General features: G+C 38.3%; 1 protein-coding gene across 1 annotated transcript; it reads left to right on the forward strand.

Moving 5' to 3' along the window:
* The first annotated feature begins 2,557 nt into the window (after positions 1-2,557).
* Positions 2,558-19,011, forward strand: LOC119882210 (cathepsin S-like). Its single transcript, XM_038692199.1, is given in 9 exon segments — positions 2,558-2,710; positions 6,694-6,818; positions 6,907-7,029; positions 7,635-7,787; positions 9,160-9,384; positions 13,879-14,044; positions 14,276-14,317; positions 14,320-14,377; positions 16,999-19,011. Coding segments are annotated over 9 exon segments (1,011 nt in total). The 5' UTR covers positions 2,558-2,691; the 3' UTR covers positions 17,099-19,011.
* Positions 19,012-19,525: the final 514 nt, after the last annotated feature.

Here is a 19,525-nt window from a genome sequence, read left to right on the forward strand (position 1 = left end):
GTTGAGTGCCTCATTTGTATTCTTCATACTAATTCAAACAAACAAAGAAAATATCAGCTGCTATAAGCAAGCTATATGAGCTACAGCAAATAGCATTTTGTAATGAAAATTTCAATTGACTGGTTCCTGTACAAACACTGTAAAGTCTGATACATACTATATACACCCAATGATTTGATGTTAAGAGTTCACTTTATGATGCAATGACAGACCTTTTTGCCCCACCAGCTACCAAACAATAACACAATGTTTAGGTGACAATAATGTCCTGTGGTTTTCTAAATTTAGTTCAGTAAATATGTGATGCCTGACAGTATATACCGAAAACAACATGCCATCTTTAAACACTGCTGTAATAATAGTAAGGGTTCATTGGTGTATTTATAAGAAACTCATCACAGGATCCAGTTTGTCAAAGTAGTCTAATTTTATCAAACAAGAACATATCTGATTTAGAAGTATCAGTTGCTTTCTAAGAATATATGCTATATTGCAGTGATAGGCAAATAGTTGCCAGTAAGCCAAATCGTTTGCATGACTTTTCACAAATCTACTGTAGATAAAAATGCAAATACTATAATAATAATCTTGTATCTTGCAATGTCTAATAGGTTGCATGTTGTTGTACTAAAGTCTGTATTTTACCATACAGTAGCTTCAGTAGCAGTATTCCATGGTGTCATACACAATATGTTATATACAATGTATTATATAAGTGCAAAGCATGTAGTATAAACATAATCTTACACACTATTTGTCAGTGGCTATATAATACTAATCAAACACCAAATATTTATATTCACAGCAACATATTTACAAATTTGACTTTTATATGATTGTTATTGATTTAAGCTCCTGTGGTAGCAGAATGGGTTTAACCATCCGTCCATCCCACACTTTGGTCCAGAGAACTCATCAACATCTGACCTCCTGACCTTTTAGCCAGCGTCCTACACTTTAGTGCAGGATCACATATGCCTGCTGCTACTGACTGCATTCCCAAGACATCTGCAGTGCAGTCATGCTCCCCAGACCTTGAATCCTAACATCTTTTGTGACCTTCCTGACCTTTCTTATTGCACCCCATCATACCAGAGATTTCAATTTTACACCAGAAATATGAAAATCTATTAAGCAGTTTGCCATGAAATAAGAAACATATTCATTCCCCCTGTGTTGGAGGAGTGTTTTTCATTTCCATTTCTCCAGCCTCAGGACAAATTGTCAACTTTGCTGACAGGATATCTCATAATCTCACTTTATGTAATATACTAAGCACCTTAAATCCTGTTGAAATCCTTAGTTTCTTTAGTGTTGCACAATTTTATATTGTGAAGTGCAATGCATATCACAGTATATGGACTGCTACTGCAGACTTAAAAAAATATGAACTTTTTGTGTGTAGACACTAATTACTCCTAATTAATTGTTTCAATTTATAATAATATAATAATATAATAATACAACTTTTGCTCATTCTTCATATACTCAGCAAAAGAAGAAAGTCCCTTTTTAAGAGCACTGTATTTTAAAGATAATTCTGTAAGATTTCAAATAACTTTACAGATCTTTATTGTAAAGGATGTAAATAATGTATTCCATGCTTGTTCAATGAACCATAAAAAATGAATGAACATGCACCTGTGGAACAGTTGACACTGACAGCATTTGGTAGGCAATTAAGGTCACAGTTATAACTTAGAACGCTAAAGAGACCTTTCTAGTGACTCTGAAAAACTCAAAAGTAAGATGCCTAGAGTCCCTGCATGCTGCAAGGAGGCATTAGGACTGCCGATGTTGCCAGGCCAATAAATTGCAATTTCTGTACTGTGAGATGCTTAAGAAAGCACCACAGGGGGGACAGGAAGGACAGCTGATCGCAATGGCGTCACTTTGTGTTGACAAGTGGTGGGGACATAGGGGCTCAGTTTAGGGCTGTGAAGAGACACTTAGCTCGCAAGATGTCACGATAAGCGATGTTAGGTTCACGAAAACTAAACGAAAAGATCCTTAAACAGTGTTTTAACGATATCCTCAATGTCAACATTGTGTCTGGGGAGACCTCTCCCAGGAAATTTTGATCATGAAACACTTCATTTGCTGCTTTCTCGTGAATGTTTCTGCAACAATGGTGGAAATGTATTATTTTTTTATGTAAAAGGAAACACAAAATTCAGGAAGCAAACATTTTAAAATATATAAATATAACAAAATCAGCCATTTCAAAACGTGTCCCCAGCGTCCCCAGTGTAAATGAGTGGCAGTGGCAGACCACATGTGACAACACCTGCACAGAACCACGGGCCACACCAGATACTGATTGTTACTTTTGATTTTGGCCCCTCCTTTGTTCCGGGGAAACATTTTTCCATTTCTGCTACTCCCATGTCTGTGAAACTTTGTTCAGTTTGTGTCTTAGTTGTTGAATCTTTTTATTTTCACAGTATAAATATTAACACGTGTTAAGTTTACTGTAGAAGCTGTCTTAAGTGAGAGGACATTTCTAATTTTTGCTGAGTAACTTCATTTTTCGCCTGTTGGTCTTTCCACTGCGTCGTTTCAGGTGATTACAAAACCCTTCAGCGAGATGCAGCTGAATTAAAGAGGAAGAACTGCGATATATCATGTGACACTTACCTCATAAATATCAACCAGGAAAACAGTCAGGGTGCATTCGACATAGAAGCAGCGATGAGTCCGACTGATCAAGGCAAGTTACACACCCTTCATCAAGACTTTTAACTTTTATCGATTTATTTTCCTTTTTATATTAATGGCAGGACGTTTGTGAAAGAGGAGTCCATTAATAAGAAGCTTTAAGTCGTGTTTGCTTTTAGTTTCGTTTTTGTGTTTTACACAGGCTTCAATTGTCCTAGTGTCAGGAAAATCATCTTGTACTAACGCTTTTACAATATTACACTAAGGTTTAGAGTGTTTGTGGTGCTTCATAATAACTTTAAGACTACAAAATGATCTAAATATATTTTAGTATTTCATCTGCCAGTCTCTAGAGTGTTGAGAAACGATGTTCTGTACATTTTTGTTACAGTGACATTATACAAAACATTTATTATTAGACTGATTTATTGTTTCTTATTATTAGTATTTCTGAAATGTGTAATAAGATAAACAAAGGTAACCAAACAGGCCATTTTCTTTGATAAAGTCCAATGTTACTTGGCTGGATCTAGAGTTTCAGATTCTGGCAACAGGCTATATTTAAGGTATATTGTAGGTTTGTGTGATCTTGGGTTATGTTATCAAATAAAAGCCTCTTTATTCTCAGCTTATTTCTTAAGTTCACTTGTTTACCATCCTCAAGGTGATCAGGTGAAACTGGTAGATCTGCAAACTGAACACTAACTGAACACCTCGCTAACCCACGTCCAGTACATTATCTTTAATCGTCCAATCGTTTGATTAAAAAATAACTGATGTTGAAACTTAGTGACATAACTGAAATTTCTTGCTTGTTCAGTAGTTTCAGTTCTGGTCTTGTGACAGTTACCACACTTGGGGATATATGTACAGTTAAATGGCTTTACATTTGTGGAAGCAACACTCAGACACACACTTTTCAAGCAGCCTTATGTAAGAGGTATATTTTTAAAAGTCTGTTCAGCTTTGTAGATATGGGTGATCAGAACGTTCAGAACATTTCAACATAATGCAATCTAAAATACCACCTGCACTACCTCCATAACTCTAAGATGAACAGCATGAAAAAGAAAAGTTTTATGTATATTTTTTAAGACTCTATCTCTAACCGTACTGTAACAAACCACAAACCACAATATTTCATGTTTCCTCCAAAATGTATTTGATTGCAAATGTTCTCAATCTGAATATAGTTTATTATAGTATAGTATAGGAAACCTGTGTTCTACAGGTACCAGAAGGCTAGGCACTTATCTAATATTAAATTATTGTGCATCAACATTCACCTAAGTATAAAATTGTGAATATGCTGTAATGGAATAATGTTTGAGTTTTGTGTGATGTACAGTTCATTCACTTCCACCAAGTGCTTTGAGTTTCCCAAACACAAACCATTAAAAACTGGAATTATGCACAGGTGGAACTGATAACATTGACATTCTTGCTATATATCTGCTGTGAAAAGCCGTGGAGGATATGAAATCAGTTTAACTTTCAGACAGCATTCATCAAGCTATCTGATTTTAGCAATTCTGGGAGTGAAAAATGTACTGATGTATAAAATAAATAGACTCTCAACTTCTCCCAGTGCCGTTCATTTCAATTTCTTTCTCGCAGAACATTCGGACAATATATTTACGTACTTTTCAGATTTGATTCAGTTTCTGTAAACCGCTTTACAGCTTAAGTTACTCAAGTAACATTACTATTTAGAAGAGGATTAGACTATGAGCATATTGCTTACTGGTATATTCTTTATAACCTGTACACATGACCATTCCCCTACAGTAAGTTACTAAAGATATAACACACACATTAACCTTGTGAGTGTAAAAATCGAAGTTCAACCAGAACTCTGCAATAATGTGTTGCGGTGTGTTATTTATCTAACTGACTGGCAGAGACAATACATACCTGCAGCCCAAATGAAAACCACTTCCTCCTCATATAGCAACACTTTTGTTCCTCACTCCTCAGGCTCAGCGCTACTGTAATAACATCTTAGAGTTTGTTTTCAACAAACATTTCTTAGAACCAGAGCCCCTGTGGATGCAAAAATGAATCCTAGTGGGTTGACAGTAACCTAAATGGAACCAAGTTTTCAGGTTATTCTGAAAAAGTAGACAAAAGTCAGGTTAAAAAACTACACTGTGAGACAGGATATCAACTTTGAAAATGAATGGTGCTGAAACCAACTGGAAAAAAATATATAAATGAATCATGCTTACCGGGGCTCTCAAGTCTCACGCATTCACCGTGAGACACACGCATTTCAGCCAGTTCATACGCTCACATGCCACACCTTGTATTTCTCACACCTTTGAAGTTGTCCTTCACATTGTGAAGCTGGACCCACGAAATGTTTTTACATGAAAAAGTACTATTACTAAAACCAAATAAATTTCTGTCTAACTGATGTAGTTCTACTAGCTGGACTTCTGTAAACTGTTAAGTAATTTAATTTATTTTAAAACTTCCTATTTTTTAGCTCTTCTTATGTTATGTGAGTAAAAATCTTACTTTTAAAGTAACTAACTGAAGCTGTCAGATAAAGTACAAAGTACAATATTTCCCTTTGAGATGTGGTGGAGTAGAAGTAGGAAGTGGCATGAAAAGAAAATACTCAAGTTTGGTACAAAAACCTTGTGTACTAAAGTAAGTACTACTTTGTTACTGTCCGCCACTGGGCGTAGCGCTGGCTTCCTGAAACTAAGGAAAGGACTAGAGATGTTTTTCTATATATTGGCTCTGGACGGTAAGCTATCATCCATCATGCTGGTGAAAATGGCTGCCCTTGAGCCACAGTGCTTTAAGTGAGAGTCCCCTCCCCCTGTCATCAAGGCATTAAAATGTGCAACAAACAATTACAACACAAAACACCATTCATAAGCTGAAATGTGTAGCCTAGTCACACACAGCTAGAGCAAGTTCTGCCATCCTACTGTAGGCCTATGTGTACAGCACTGCTGTTCAGTGGGCTCGTTTGGGGCCAAATTTCTTTTTAGTTTTGATAGATTTGTCTTTTTGAGAATTTCCATTTGTTCGGGTCAATTACCAACTAAAGGTAAAATTTAACTGCTAGTAAAAGCTTGAGAGAATTGGCTGGGGCCGAGGGGCCGCTGCTGCAAATATTTGAGTGGCTTCTCCTCTAACATCCGTTATCTCACTCCAAACTTTTGATAAAATTTGAGAGCCCGGATGCTTACCTAGGTTAGTTAGTTAGCCTAGCAGTCAAATGTTAGTGTAGCTAGTTAGCCTAGCAGACCTTGCAAGTTTAAAAAACGCTAGACAAGGTAAGCAAGTAAATGTTACTTAGTTAGCCGAGTTGATTATCCAACAACACTGGCATATACAAGGTAAGAAAGTAACAAATTGCCACAAAATTAAACTGACTGGTCTACATTTTGAAAAATAGCATTTGTATGTTCAATATAACACATAACATAGGCTACAGGTTTTAGAAGTGAGATATTTATTGGTTTACTTGACATTGCTGCAAATGTGCCATAGTTAGCCAAAAAGCTGCAGTCTCTTGAAATGCGCTCAAAGAATATAAAATAAATAAAATGACACATTAATAGTGTGCAATTTATCCAGGCAAGAATTTGAGTGAGACCTCAAAAAGAGATGTTGGGTTTCTGTTTTACCAACTTGCTGGAGTGTAAATCAAACTTTGCTGATAAAGCAACAACTGTGATGTCTGTTCAAAATTCTAAATGCCAAGGTCTTGACCGAAGAAACAAAACGTTGAGATTTGTATCTTGTTCATATTTTTACAAAAGTCCTTTGCTTGTCTTATTTTTTTCTTTTGACTTTTGAATTTAATACAACCTCTGAAGACATTTTGTCAGCACTAATCCTCCAGACTCTTAGACATTGATTCTGTGTGTTTTTTATGAAGTGAAAACCATTTGTATGTTTCTGACACAAGGCTTGATCTCTGCCAGCCAGTTTGTTTAGCTAGCAGATGTCTAATAAAAGGTCACACGACCGGCTGACTTCTCATGTGGTCCATGTTTGTGTGTGTGTTTACAGGAATGATGTTGGGGAGCCTGCTGCTCGTCTCCCTGTGTGTCGGCGCAGCAGCCACGTTTGACAGCAGGCTGGACCTCCACTGGGAGCTGTGGAAGAAGACACACGAGAAGAAGTACCAAAATGAGGTATGTGATAAAAAATACTCTGTATGTAAGATTTATTATTAATTTATACAGCATTTGACCTTATGCACCCTTTCTCTACATTTTTAAGTTGGAGGATGTGCACCGCAGGGAATTATGGGAGAAGAACCTGATGCTCATTACAACACACAACCTGGAGGCCTCTATGGGGCTTCACACCTACGAACTAAGCATGAACCACATGGGAGACATGGTGAGACACTTGTTCACTCTACTGTTTATATTTAATATAAAGTACGACTTTCTTTACTAGTTAATTGCTAACTAGTTCTTCTTTACGAAGAACCAAAGTAGCGTCTAATAGAAAAGAATCATTCACATTACAGTTGAAAGAGTAAGTTGACTGACAGAAAATGAATCGGCAGCTACAGTTTAAAAAAAAACTAACTATTAATCCTTTAAGCCACTGTTTAAAAATGTCAAACATTCCTGTGTTTCAGTCTTTTTAAATGTGAGAATGTGATGCTTAAATTTTTCATATATAACGGTAAACTGAATATCTTTGGATTTTGGACTGTTGCTCAAATAAAACAAGACATGTGAAGATGTCACTTTTGGCTCTGGAAAATAATGACCTTCCGCTATTTTCTCATGTTTTTTAGAAGATTAATCAGTAATGAAAATTATTGTTACACACATGATTCTGCTTCACACACTTCTGACATTTGATGAAGGATTTCAGCCCAATCTGAATAAAATGTTTTAATGTTTCTTTACAACCGTGCAAAATGAATAGAGGCCATTTGAAACTGAACTCACTGTTGCTCATTTCATCAGTTGTTTTCTACTGCTTTATAGACACCAGAGGAGATCCTGCAATCTTTTGCCACACTCACTCCTCCCACTGACATCCAGAGGGCACCATCTGCCTTTGCTGGGACATCAGGCGCTGATATACCAGACACCATGGACTGGAGAGAGAAGGGCTGCGTTACCAGCGTCAAGATGCAGGTATGAAAACATACCCATAGTGATTCTCTTTCCATCAAAGACTCAAATAACTCATCATAAGAAGACAGTCAGCAGATTTAATCAGTGGGGTTGGTGAAAGTATCTGGTGTCTCACAGTGACGCAATCAACACTGTCATCATCCCACTAGCCTCTTTTACCAGATTCCCCCAGTTCCTTATTTGTCAAGTCGGTTCTTGTTCACACAAGAAGTCATTACCACAACTGCCAGGTGTTTGCCACATCCATTTTGTTTTTGGTGCTGAAGAGGTGCGAGGTCACTGTCTGACGTGCATTACCACAATCAAGCGCACCATTACAAATGACAAGTGATAAGTTTAAATATGAAAAATCACTAGTGGAAACAAAAGTAAAAAATCTGGATACAGTTTTTAGTTGGCAACTTGTTGGCCACTAAATGTCCACCGGTGTTAAAATGTATATAATTGTGTAAATATAATTGTATACTACTACGTAATGATTGTTTGTTAACCCTGAAAGACTGGAATTATACAGTTATTTCTGTATTAAGTGTGATTTTTGATACGACATCTTATTAAGAAAAATAGCCACCTAACACACAACTCAGTTAACATACTGTAATACACACACCCTCTCTCCTACGTACAGTATGCTTATATGTACATTTTACTTATTGTTTTATCTTTTTACTTTGCTATGTGCACTTTATTTGAACATTTTTAAGCAAACATACTCTTTACTAGATGTTTTATTTTTTTATCTTAATGAAGTTACATATCAAGCAGCTTAATCTTGAAGAAATTATTTTGGCCATAACCGTGCAGCCCTATAACTACAGCATATAAATAGCACTCATATGACAATGCCCATTTGTTACATTAATTATCTGGTCACAAGCTATATTTCTGAAGTAGCACAGACAAATGTCAGTTTGGACACAATTTGAAAATCTAACTGATAAAGGTCTGAAGTGTGGTAATTTTAAAATGTTCTTCAGAGAAGTTGATTTACACTGCAAAGAACTGAAAAATCTCATCATATTGAAGGATTGCTTACTTAGTTTTGAGGGAACAAAGAGCTTTGCAACTTATTACAAACTTGTGTTGTGCAGAAGAGTACCAGAGACATATTGTACAAGTATTGATTTTAGAGTGTCTTCTGTTCTGTGCAACATGTTAAATATAATTGACAAACAAGAACATTTCCCAGACTCAGTATAGATTTTCAACCTCTTAAACTCTGCTGGGCCCTCCGCTCGCTCCATATTTACAAACTCATGTTGTGCTGCCAAGTGTGGAAAAGTGTGAAAAAGTGTTTCTTCAAATTTTGGAGCTAATAAATGTATTTTTACTTTGTGGATATGACAGTATGGCATCGCTCTTTTGAATCCAGGGTGCTTGTGGATCCTGCTGGGCCTTCAGTGCCGCAGGGGCCTTGGAGGGCCAGTTAGCCAAGACAACAGGGAAGCTGGTGGACCTCAGCCCCCAAAACCTGGTGGACTGTTCAAGCAAATATGGCAACAAGGGCTGCAATGGCGGCTTCATGCACCAAGCCTTCCAGTACGTCATTGACAACATGGGCATTGACTCTGACGCTGCATACCCCTATGTAGGAGTGGTGAGTAACTGGTTTATCCTGCTGGTCAAGATTCTTTGTTGCTGAAAACTACGTGGAAAATTTATTTGAACACTTTGAGCTGGTATCCTGGAAGAAAACGTGAAAAGTAATCAAAAGCAATAACAAAACGTCAGTTGTAATACACACATTTTTATGCATAAGTAACCCGCAAACACATGCCAAACTCTAGACAAAAGGGGCCCCAGGAAAGATTTTCTTTGGGGGCCCTCCTCAGTTTGCCTGGAGCAGAGAAGTATGAATTAAAAATATAAACTATATCTACAGTATATAACATGAAATCTTTTTAATATTGTACTAAACAATGTGGCAACAATATGCAATTTATAAAGTGGACATAATCCCTGCATGACATTAATAGACATGTGTAGTGAACCCTTAATTCAGTAGATGCTCGTTGAGAAATATGCCCTCAGAACTTAAAGGTTCAGTGTGTAAGTTTTTGTGGCATCTAATGGAATTGCATTAGATGCCATTAGATGTGTTGGTGGTGGCCTGCAGCTGAGCTGGTTAATTTTGCCTCGTTGCTGGTTTGACTGGTGTTGCACGGCGGCCGGGGGGCGTGCTGGGCATGGGGGATGTCGGCTGGCGACGGCGGCTTTTGTTTTTTCCGGCGGTTGGGGGGACGGCGGACTTTTATTGCCGGGTGCACGGTGACCTGCGCGGTGCGTTTGCTGCCGGGCTGGGACTTGCTGCTGGTGTTTCTCTCCGCTGGTTTTCGCTGTCGTGTTGTTCCGTTTGCTCTCTCTCGTTTGCCCGACCTCGCACGCGGGATTTGCAGGGGGCTGCTGGGCACTGGGTGTCGCCGTGCTTGCGCAGTGTGCGCGTTGGGCTCGTCACTTGTGCATTGGTGTTGATGATTGCGTGGCATTTGGGCGTTTTGGTTGTTCGCTGCTCTTCTTACGCTTCTTGCGTTCCGTCGGCATTACATTGTCAACTGGCATTTGGGTCGGGGTCTTCCGCGTTTGCATTGCGGTGCATCTGGGAGTCTTTGTTTTTTTGATTTATTTTTTATTTTTTCTTCTTTCTCCCACCCCTATTGGCTACTGGGGTTCTTGCCTGCCTGTTACAGTCGTGGCGTCCCACTCTCACTAACAACTACATTCTTTAACAGGCTTATGCGCACACACATGTACACACACACATACAGACACATTCACCCACACGCACGCAGACACACACAGACACAAACAAATTTAGGTTGTCCCTGGTAGAATTATTCCTGATGCTTTTCTTTCAGTTACTCATTTAAATTAATTATTATTCCAGCTCTCGTGGCTGTGTTGTGTTGCTTATTTAGTGTGTGTGACTGTTTCATGTTTTCATTTTTCTCTTAGTTGTCTTACTATGTCAGCTGTTTATTGCTGCTGTTCGGCTGGTTGTCTTTTACGATTATTGTTATTTTTATTGTTTGTTTTTGTTTGTGTTTGTTTGTTGTTGTTTTTCTCCTCCCCAAGCCCCCCTCTCTGTTCTATTGCAGGTTTCGTTGCTTTCTGCAATTGGTGTTTCCCTCTGCTTTTCCCTGTTGTCCCCACCTTCCATCCCCCTTCTCTTGCAGGTCTTGTCCTTTCTCTGTGCTGTCTGTTTGTGCCCCTCCATCCCCGTGTCTGCCCCCTCTGTCCGGCCCAGTGACAAATCAATACATAATTAAATAAATAATAAAACAGACAAAGGAGTATATTAATACTCTCTTGTTAAAGTAAAATATGTCTGGCACAATATGGATCCAGGTCATCATACTACCAGGCTGCTGGGCAGGACAGGTTTAAAAAAAAAAAAATTAAACAACAGCCACATCAAGAAATGAAATGTTACATGATGTCTCATTCTCCTGTAATAAATGATTTTACTGTACTGTAATCATACTTTTTGTTACATCTTGGGAGGGTTGGCTTATCTGGACTAACATACCAAAGTAAACTAAGATTATCTCAAAAACTATCACATCAAGTGCATAAAGCACGACCACAGACTGATAACAGGACAATCACTGTTTCTGCACCACAGTCCATTATAAACCACATAATACATGAAGTTTACAAAGGCATTGGCTGGTGAGGATCAAGGCTCCTCTCGCTTTGCTTAATTAATTAGATAAACAATCTGCAAATATTACCAAAATGTCTTTTTTTATTTTTTTGAAATACAATTGAAACTCAAAGTAGTACTGACAGCCATAATTTCAGCTCGTGGTGAAATGGTGCAACGTTTTTAATGGGCATTTAGCATGTGAAAGTACAAATGACATATTTGTGTGCACAGTGGTGAAGCAATATCCAAAAAACAATATTTTCTTATGCAAATTCGGAAAGTATTCATTATTGGTCACTTGATAGGCACACGGTCTTGTTATATATCACCATTAGCAGTAAAAAGGAAATACATGTTTTCCACCAGGGCAGTAAAATGTGAAGTTTAGCTACTGATCTGAGCTTCCGTGCTGCTACAGTTTTATTGCACTAATATTCATCATCTGTTTGTCTCAGGAAGGTAAGGACACATTTCTGTCCACGTAGCAAAGCCATAACAGAGGCTGGAGAAGAACTACATGAAATTACCAGCGCAGTAAAATTTTAGCTGGTTAATCTGAGCTTTGATGTTGGAAGCTGCAGTTTTATTGCCAATTAGTGATCAGCTGATTGTCTGACGAACATAACAAACCCAAACAGAGCGCTGGACATAGAGAGACGCTACATGAAATGAATCCAACTACATATTTTACACCGCTGAGTGGGGAAACACGTCACTTCTCTCTGTGATTATGGCCAGCTACGAGCTAAAGCTACCAAACAACAGCTTTCATTTGCATCGCTAAAGTCCAACTAACTTAATTACCTGTCCAGCAGAAAAACAGAGGACTGTTTATTATGATTATTATTATTATTCCCTCTTTTTCTTCTACGGACACATTTATGTAGTGACAGGCATCTACAATGCCGTAATTATACAATCAGAAGAAGAACGCCGTGATGACGAAACGCGCTCGGTAGGCTGTTTGTCCTTTGACAGCTACTCTAGAAACATGACGACAAAATACTGCGTCATCCATGGAAGGGGGTGCCCACAGTTATGTAAATAGAAATGGCTCATTCTAAGGTAATAAAAACATAATGGTTCTTTACACACCACTGAAAACCTAGTTATGGATATTAAATTGCATTTCTGTCAATAAATCCTCAGAAATATTACACACTGAACCTTTAAATCTCAACAGGACTCAACAGGACTCATGCAATTCAAAATAATTTAAAAAGAGCTGTGGGTCAGAACCAGTGATAGGCTTTTTGTCTAGTAGCAATTTAAATATGAATAAATGAATGAATGATATGCGGGGCCCTATATAATTGCATATTTAGTGTATAGGGCGTGGCGTGGCGGTGGTGTACACACTCATGTATTGTGTTAAATGACGCTTCCAAAAATAATCTCTCATGCATTCGCTGTAAAAAAAAAATTACACAAGACATAACAAAACCCAGACTCAGATGGAAGCACTTCAAAGGTACAAACAAAATTCGAATACCAGGCAAAGTGAAAATTCAGTCCAAATTTTTAGATATGTTATATGTAAATTAATCGATAATGAAAACAATCGTCAGCTGCAGCTCGAGAAACTGAGGAGCGAACTGAGTTCATGTTGATTCAGAGTATTGTGTGGTTGAGAGGTGGAAAACATTAAAGTTGTAGATTCTGTTACTGGTCATTGTAAGTCAGTACTTCTTTTATACACAAGGAAACAAAGGATGATCATTGTTCTCTTATGGGAGGCTTCAGCCTAAAACTAAAACAAGTTGAGGTCAGAGTGCTGAGTGTGGAGTTGTTTTATGGAAACATGTTTAGTGCAAACTCAGATTTACAGTAAAGAAATTCCTGTATGAGACAACAATGTGGGTGTACAACAAGTTAAGTCCGACCCTTCAGGCTGTAGACAGCAACACTCTTCTCACTTGTCTGTGGTCTGCTGTTAATGTCTCTTTGGAGCAACAATAAATTAATCTGAGCGGACAACATGTTTGTCCTCCAGGCTTGATCTGGTTTGCTGTTGTTCATGTTTGTGAGGAGGAGGAGGGCAGTTCTGAGCAGATCCGACAGACTGTTCCAGCCTTCTGGAGGTGTTGTGGCTCTAATGCACCCGTAAAATAAATAACAACTCAATCTGTGATGTGAAATAATCTCCTAATAAGCACAGTGACTGGCGTCTGTGTCTGAAATTCACTTTCTGGCTTACCTGCCAAGAGCTGGAAAATGTAAAAAGTCAAAGAAAATGTTTCAAAGGACAAAGAACAAGTCAACATTTTTCATACATGGACGTCACCGTAGTTGGTTTGTTCAGTTGTGCCTCATGCCAACTTCATGTCATATCGGAACACAGGAAAAATGAAAGAAATTACTTTTTTGGCTTTTTAGGTATATGTCACACATCCTGTGGTCATCATCAATCATTGGTTTTAACCCCAGTTTTTCCCCTTACTTAAGTCACAACAGTGCCACTACAACCCCGTGTACCGTGCTGCCAACTGCTCCCAGTACAGCTTCCTGCCTGAGGGAGACGAGGAGCAACTGAAGCAGGCACTCTCCACCATCGGACCCATATCAGTGGCGATTGATGCCACGCGGCCCAGATTTACTTTCTACAGGAGTGGTACGTTACACATCATGAGCTGCATAAGACACTCTCATCTTTATGCAGAAAGATCCAGACAATATTATGGAGGGGGGGCGCATTAAGTAATGTTTTATACCTGGGCTAAGTTTCTCTTAAATTTTTTCTTGAGCAAGACACTGAATCCCTCACCTACTGGAATAGTGATAGTCGATGATGATAATACACGTGAATTGATTTCCAAAAATTTTTTGACCCGTGCCATTTCAGGTGTGTACGATGACCCTAGCTGCACCCAGAAAGTGAACCATGGGTGTTAGCTGTGGGCTATGGCACACTGAACGGACAAGACTACTGGCTGGTAAAGAACAGGTGAGATATTTTGACTGCCATGATCTCCCCTAAGCACATGCTGAGCTTATGTGTACCTCCTATATGCTTAATTCAATTCACCTAAACTCAACCCATACTCAGGGCGAGCGGCCAACAGTCTTGACCTGTTGAGAGAGAGAGAGAGCAGCACAATGCAAGTTTTACATAGATAAGTAAAATAATGGTAATAGTAGAGGGTAATAACGAGAATAATAGAACTTATAGGACTAATAGTAATTATAATAGTGGGTACATATTGGCTGCACTGCAGGACACAGGGGAAGTGAAACAGAGAAGTCAGAGCAAAACAGGAAAGTACACTGTGTCAACAAGCAAAGACCAACTGTTATGTTCTCTATAAGGTTTGGGTATTTTGCTGACATGTAGTGATCAGCCACATAATACAGACTGGTTGGGCTAGGACATCATAGCACGCTTAAAACTATCGGGAGCTTTTGGACCAATTTTTGAGTGTGACATTTTATCTTCTTTTGAGACCAATCTTCAAAACCCATCAATCTAAATATAGATGTGTACATAATACACATAGTGATATGGAGAGAGAGAAAGTCATTGGCATTATCTCCAGGAAGAAGTAAGCCAAATGTTTCAAGTGTTGATGTGTAGATTTAGTAAGTTAAAAAAATTAAGACCAGCTAATCTAGCCAGGTTTATTTTTAGAAATATAGCAGAAGAGCATTCACATATTCATCCATTGCACACAGTTTTGATCTGCCATCACCCACAAGGGAAATTGCATCATTGCGCCTCTGCTACTTCTGTTACTTTTGTATCAAGCAAAAGACTTTACTGTGTGTCTTTATATACAGGTACTGGTCATATAATTAGAATATCATCAAAAAGTTGATTTATTTCAGTAATTCCATTCAAAAAGTGAAACTTGGATATTATATTCATTCATTACACACAGACTGATATATTTCAAATGTTTATTTCATTTAATTGTGATGATTAAAACTGACAACTAATGAAAATCCCAAATTCAGTATCTCAGAAAATTAGAATATTACTTAAGACCAATACAAAAAAAGGATTTTTAGAAATGTTGGCCAACTGAAAAGTATGAACATGAAAAGTATGAGCATGTACAGCACTCAATACTTAGTTGGGGCTCCTTTTGCCTGAATTACTGCAGCAATGCAGCGTGGCATGGAGTCCATCAGTCTGTGGCACTGCTCAGGTGTTATGAGAGCCCAGGTTGCTCTGATAGTGGCCTTCAGCTCTTCAGCGCATTGTTGGGTCTGGCGTATCGCATCTTCCTCCTCACAATACCCCATAGATTTTCTATAGGTTTAAGGTCAGGCGAGTGGTCCTTAAACCAGGTACTGGAAGTCCTGTTGGAAAATGAAATCTGCATCTCCATAAAGTTGGTCAGCAGCAGGAAGCATGAAGTGCTCTAAAACTTCCTGGTAGACGGCTGCGTTGACCTTGGACCTCAGAAAACACAGTGGACCAACACCAGCAGATGACATGGCACCCCAAACCATCACTGACTGTGGAAACTTTACACTGGACTTCAAGCAACGTGGATTCTGTGCCTCTCCTCTCTTCCTCCAGACTCTGGGACCTTGATTTCCAAAGGAAATGCAAAATTTACTTTCATCAGAGAACATAACTTAACATAACATAACCACTCAGCAACAGTCCAGTCCTTTTTGTCTTTAGCCCAGGCGAGACGCTTCTGATGCTGTGTCTTGTTCAAGAGTGGCTTGACACAAGGAATGCGACAATGTCTTGCATACGTCTGTGCGTGGTGGTTCTTGAAGCACTGACTCCAGCTGCAGTCCACTCTATGTGAATCTCCCCCACATTTTTGAATGGCTTTTGTTTCACAATCCTCTCCAGGGTGCGGTTATCCCTATTGCTTGTACACTTTTTCTACCACATCTTTTTCTTCCCTTCGCCTCTCTATTAATGTGCTTGGACACAGAGCTCTGTGAACAGCCAGCCTCTTTAGCAATGACCTTTTGTATCTTGCCCTCCTTGTGCAAGGTGTCAATGGTCGTCTTTTGGACAGCTGTCAAGTCAGCAGTCTTCCCCATGATTGTGTAGCCCACAGACTAGACTGAGAGACCATTTAAAGGCCTTTGCAGGTGTTTTGAGTTAATTAGCTGATTAGAGTGTGGCACCAGGTGTCTTCAATATTGAACCTTTTCACAATATTCAAATTTTCTGAGATACTGATTTTGGAGTTTTCATTAGTTGTCAGTTATAATCATCAAAATTCAAAGGAATGAACACTTGAAATATCAGTCTGTGTGGAATGAATGTAATAATTATACAAGTTTCACTTTTTGAATGGAATTACTGAAATAAATCAACTTTTTGATGATATTCTAATTATATGACCAGCACCTGTATAGTTACTCAAACTTTAGATCAGATTCAACTCTATACTTGTATCCTTCTCAACCTGAAAAAGTGTATGCTAAAGTATAAGTATGAGCCACTTGTGATTGATCAACTTCAGAGCACGGTGATGACTCTTCTGTTCACATTCTCCTCACTTAAGTAAAATGTTTACCGATGAATCAATATCCCCACAACTTCGGTGTATCCCTTGAATTGTATTCCTTTGTTTTTCTGCTCTTTTCGTCCAGCTGGGGAAGTACCTTTGGAGACGGCGGCTACATCCGGATGGCACGCAACAAGAACAACCAGTGTGGCATCGCTCTGTACGGCTGCTACCCCATCATGTAGCTACTGAGGGAACTGAATTGAATCTGTTGCAATAATAAGTGCCTTCTCTGTTTTATGTACAGTATCATTACAGTTTAAATTCACATTGATGACAACATTTTTCTATCTGTTTTGTTTTTGAAATTCCTTTTGTACCTTTTATGATGATAGCCAAAAGTCTAAATACTAGACTTTAACATTATTGACCGGGTGCGTGTTTGTGTCTGACTGTATATGTGTGTGTGTTTGAATCTCTAATAGAGACATATGTACTCCTTGCTGACACTCAGTCACAGTAAGACATGCAAGTCCTGGATGTATGTATCAGTTTGTTGATCAATCCAATGTTCACCTTTCAGTAAATACTGTATCGGATTCTGTGCCGTACATGCGATGAGGGTGAAGATCTGATTTTACACCACCACTTTCAGGTTCGTCAGTCTGTTAAATCTGCCATGAAAACCGCCTGAAAGGATTCAATTGACTCTTTGGGAAATTGGCTTGTTGGTCAATTTGGCTTTTACATGTTACGACAGAAGGAACGCCAAAATCAATACCTGTGTCTCTGGTAAATATCTCTGTCCTGTGCACATGCTGATGTGGTAGCACGTCCTACACTAACTGCCTACAGGCAAGTAACAATGTCTACAGTAAGAAGAAATACCTTTTAGTTTGTTTGTATTTTTTCCTCACCCTCTCATCAACAATTGAGCTTCCTTTCCAAAATAGAGTCAATCGAGTCCTTTAGGGGAATAGTTCAACATTTAGGGAAATATGCTAGATAGATAGCACTTTCATATATCTGTCTGTTAAATATTTAGCTCCAGCAAGCAGCTAGTTTGCTAAGCTCAGCATTAAGACTGGAAGCAGGGGGCGAGGTCCGATCAAAATGTAAATGTAAAAAGTGCAAAGAAATTCACCTACCAGCACATCTAAACCTAATTAACATGTTGTTTGTTTCTGTATCTGTGTGAAAACTGCACTGTAAAATCGACAAGTTGTGGTTTTACAAACACATTATGTGACTATTTCTTGGCAGGCAGATTTTTATTTACCTTTACCTTTGGAAAAAGACAGGCTAGCTGTTTTGTCTTCCAGTCTTTATGGTAAGTTAAGCGTAGTGGCCGATGGCTGCAACTTCATATTTGGCATACAGACTTTCTTAGCAATAAAACGAAAATGGGTAAAGTGTATTTCCCTAAATGTCAAACTGAATGGTTTGAGTATGAAAATGATGTGAATAAAATGCTGTGGTCAAATTATATATAATAATAATAATAGATTTCAGATCTATTTAGTGATCTCCGTGGCTGTCTCTGACGCTATGTGTTATATTATGTCTGGCTGTTTTTTTTTCTTTCTATCTGCTTTACTGAGGTTTCTCTTGATCTTGAGCTCAGTGAGGTTACCTGATCAAATAAAGGTTGTATATATAAATGAGGGAATATCTTATGGAAAATGGTGTTCATCCCACCAAGAGAATAAAAATAAAAATACAATATATTGAGTTTCTAATATGTTAAAGGATCTTCAACCTGGAAAGACTAAAACATTGAATTAGTTTAATCTTTTAAGAATTCAGCGGAAATGTGTATAAAACTTTGAACAGGGGATCTAAATGTTTGCATTTAATGTTTAGAAAAGGAAAAACGTGTCCAGGGTTTTAATATGGATTGTAAGGAAGCAGATAGTAAATATATTCTGTATATTTGTCATGGAAAAAGTAAAGCTACTTATGGTCAACTCTTAGGGAAATACAATGAGGGTGATTTTTTGCTGTTGTGTTAGATGAATATAACCCAGTTTAATAGTGCAGTTTAAGACTGCAATGTATTGGATAACAGCATTTTCAGAATGTATTGGCCTTTAAAACCCCAGAGAGCTTTAACGCTAACACTTCCAACAAGGTCAGAATAAAGTCAACAGAGAACAGTGTTGGGTTACAAATGAGTCATTTTTATTTTTTTAGTGCAACATCACAACAAACAATTTTCACATGAGGTATTCAAAGGGATTTTCTTTAGTTGTTGATACAAAATGTCCCACCATGATTGACGTTTAAAGTGTTGTGTATCTTTTTTTTAAAGCCTTTGGTTGGTTAGCCACATTCATTAGTAAGTCTAACACATGGACAAGAATGGCACGATAAAGCATGGTGGGTCGAGTCAAAGCTGAGGAAACTCAGACTCAGTCAAATATAATATTTCCCTCAGCTCTTCCCCGTTTAAAGCTTTTTGTATGGATTTAATTAATTCCTACTTACAACAGTGGGATCGAACAGTATTTCAACTACACTAAACATGTTGGAAAAAACAGGGGTGGGAGGGGTGGCTTACAAATGTGGAAAAATAGCTTCTGTCTCCTCCGACCTTTTTTATTTTTGGATGAGCGCTTGATTTTTGGGCTTTTCTGTTACAGCAAGTCACATGATTCTAGATTTCGGAAAAC

Source organism: Micropterus salmoides, unplaced genomic scaffold, assembly GCF_014851395.1.
Source record: "Micropterus salmoides isolate LMB-PRFRI ecotype aquatic unplaced genomic scaffold, ASM1485139v1 Ms_hic_scaffold_2983, whole genome shotgun sequence".
Taxonomy (NCBI): Eukaryota; Metazoa; Chordata; class Actinopteri; order Centrarchiformes; family Centrarchidae; genus Micropterus; species Micropterus salmoides.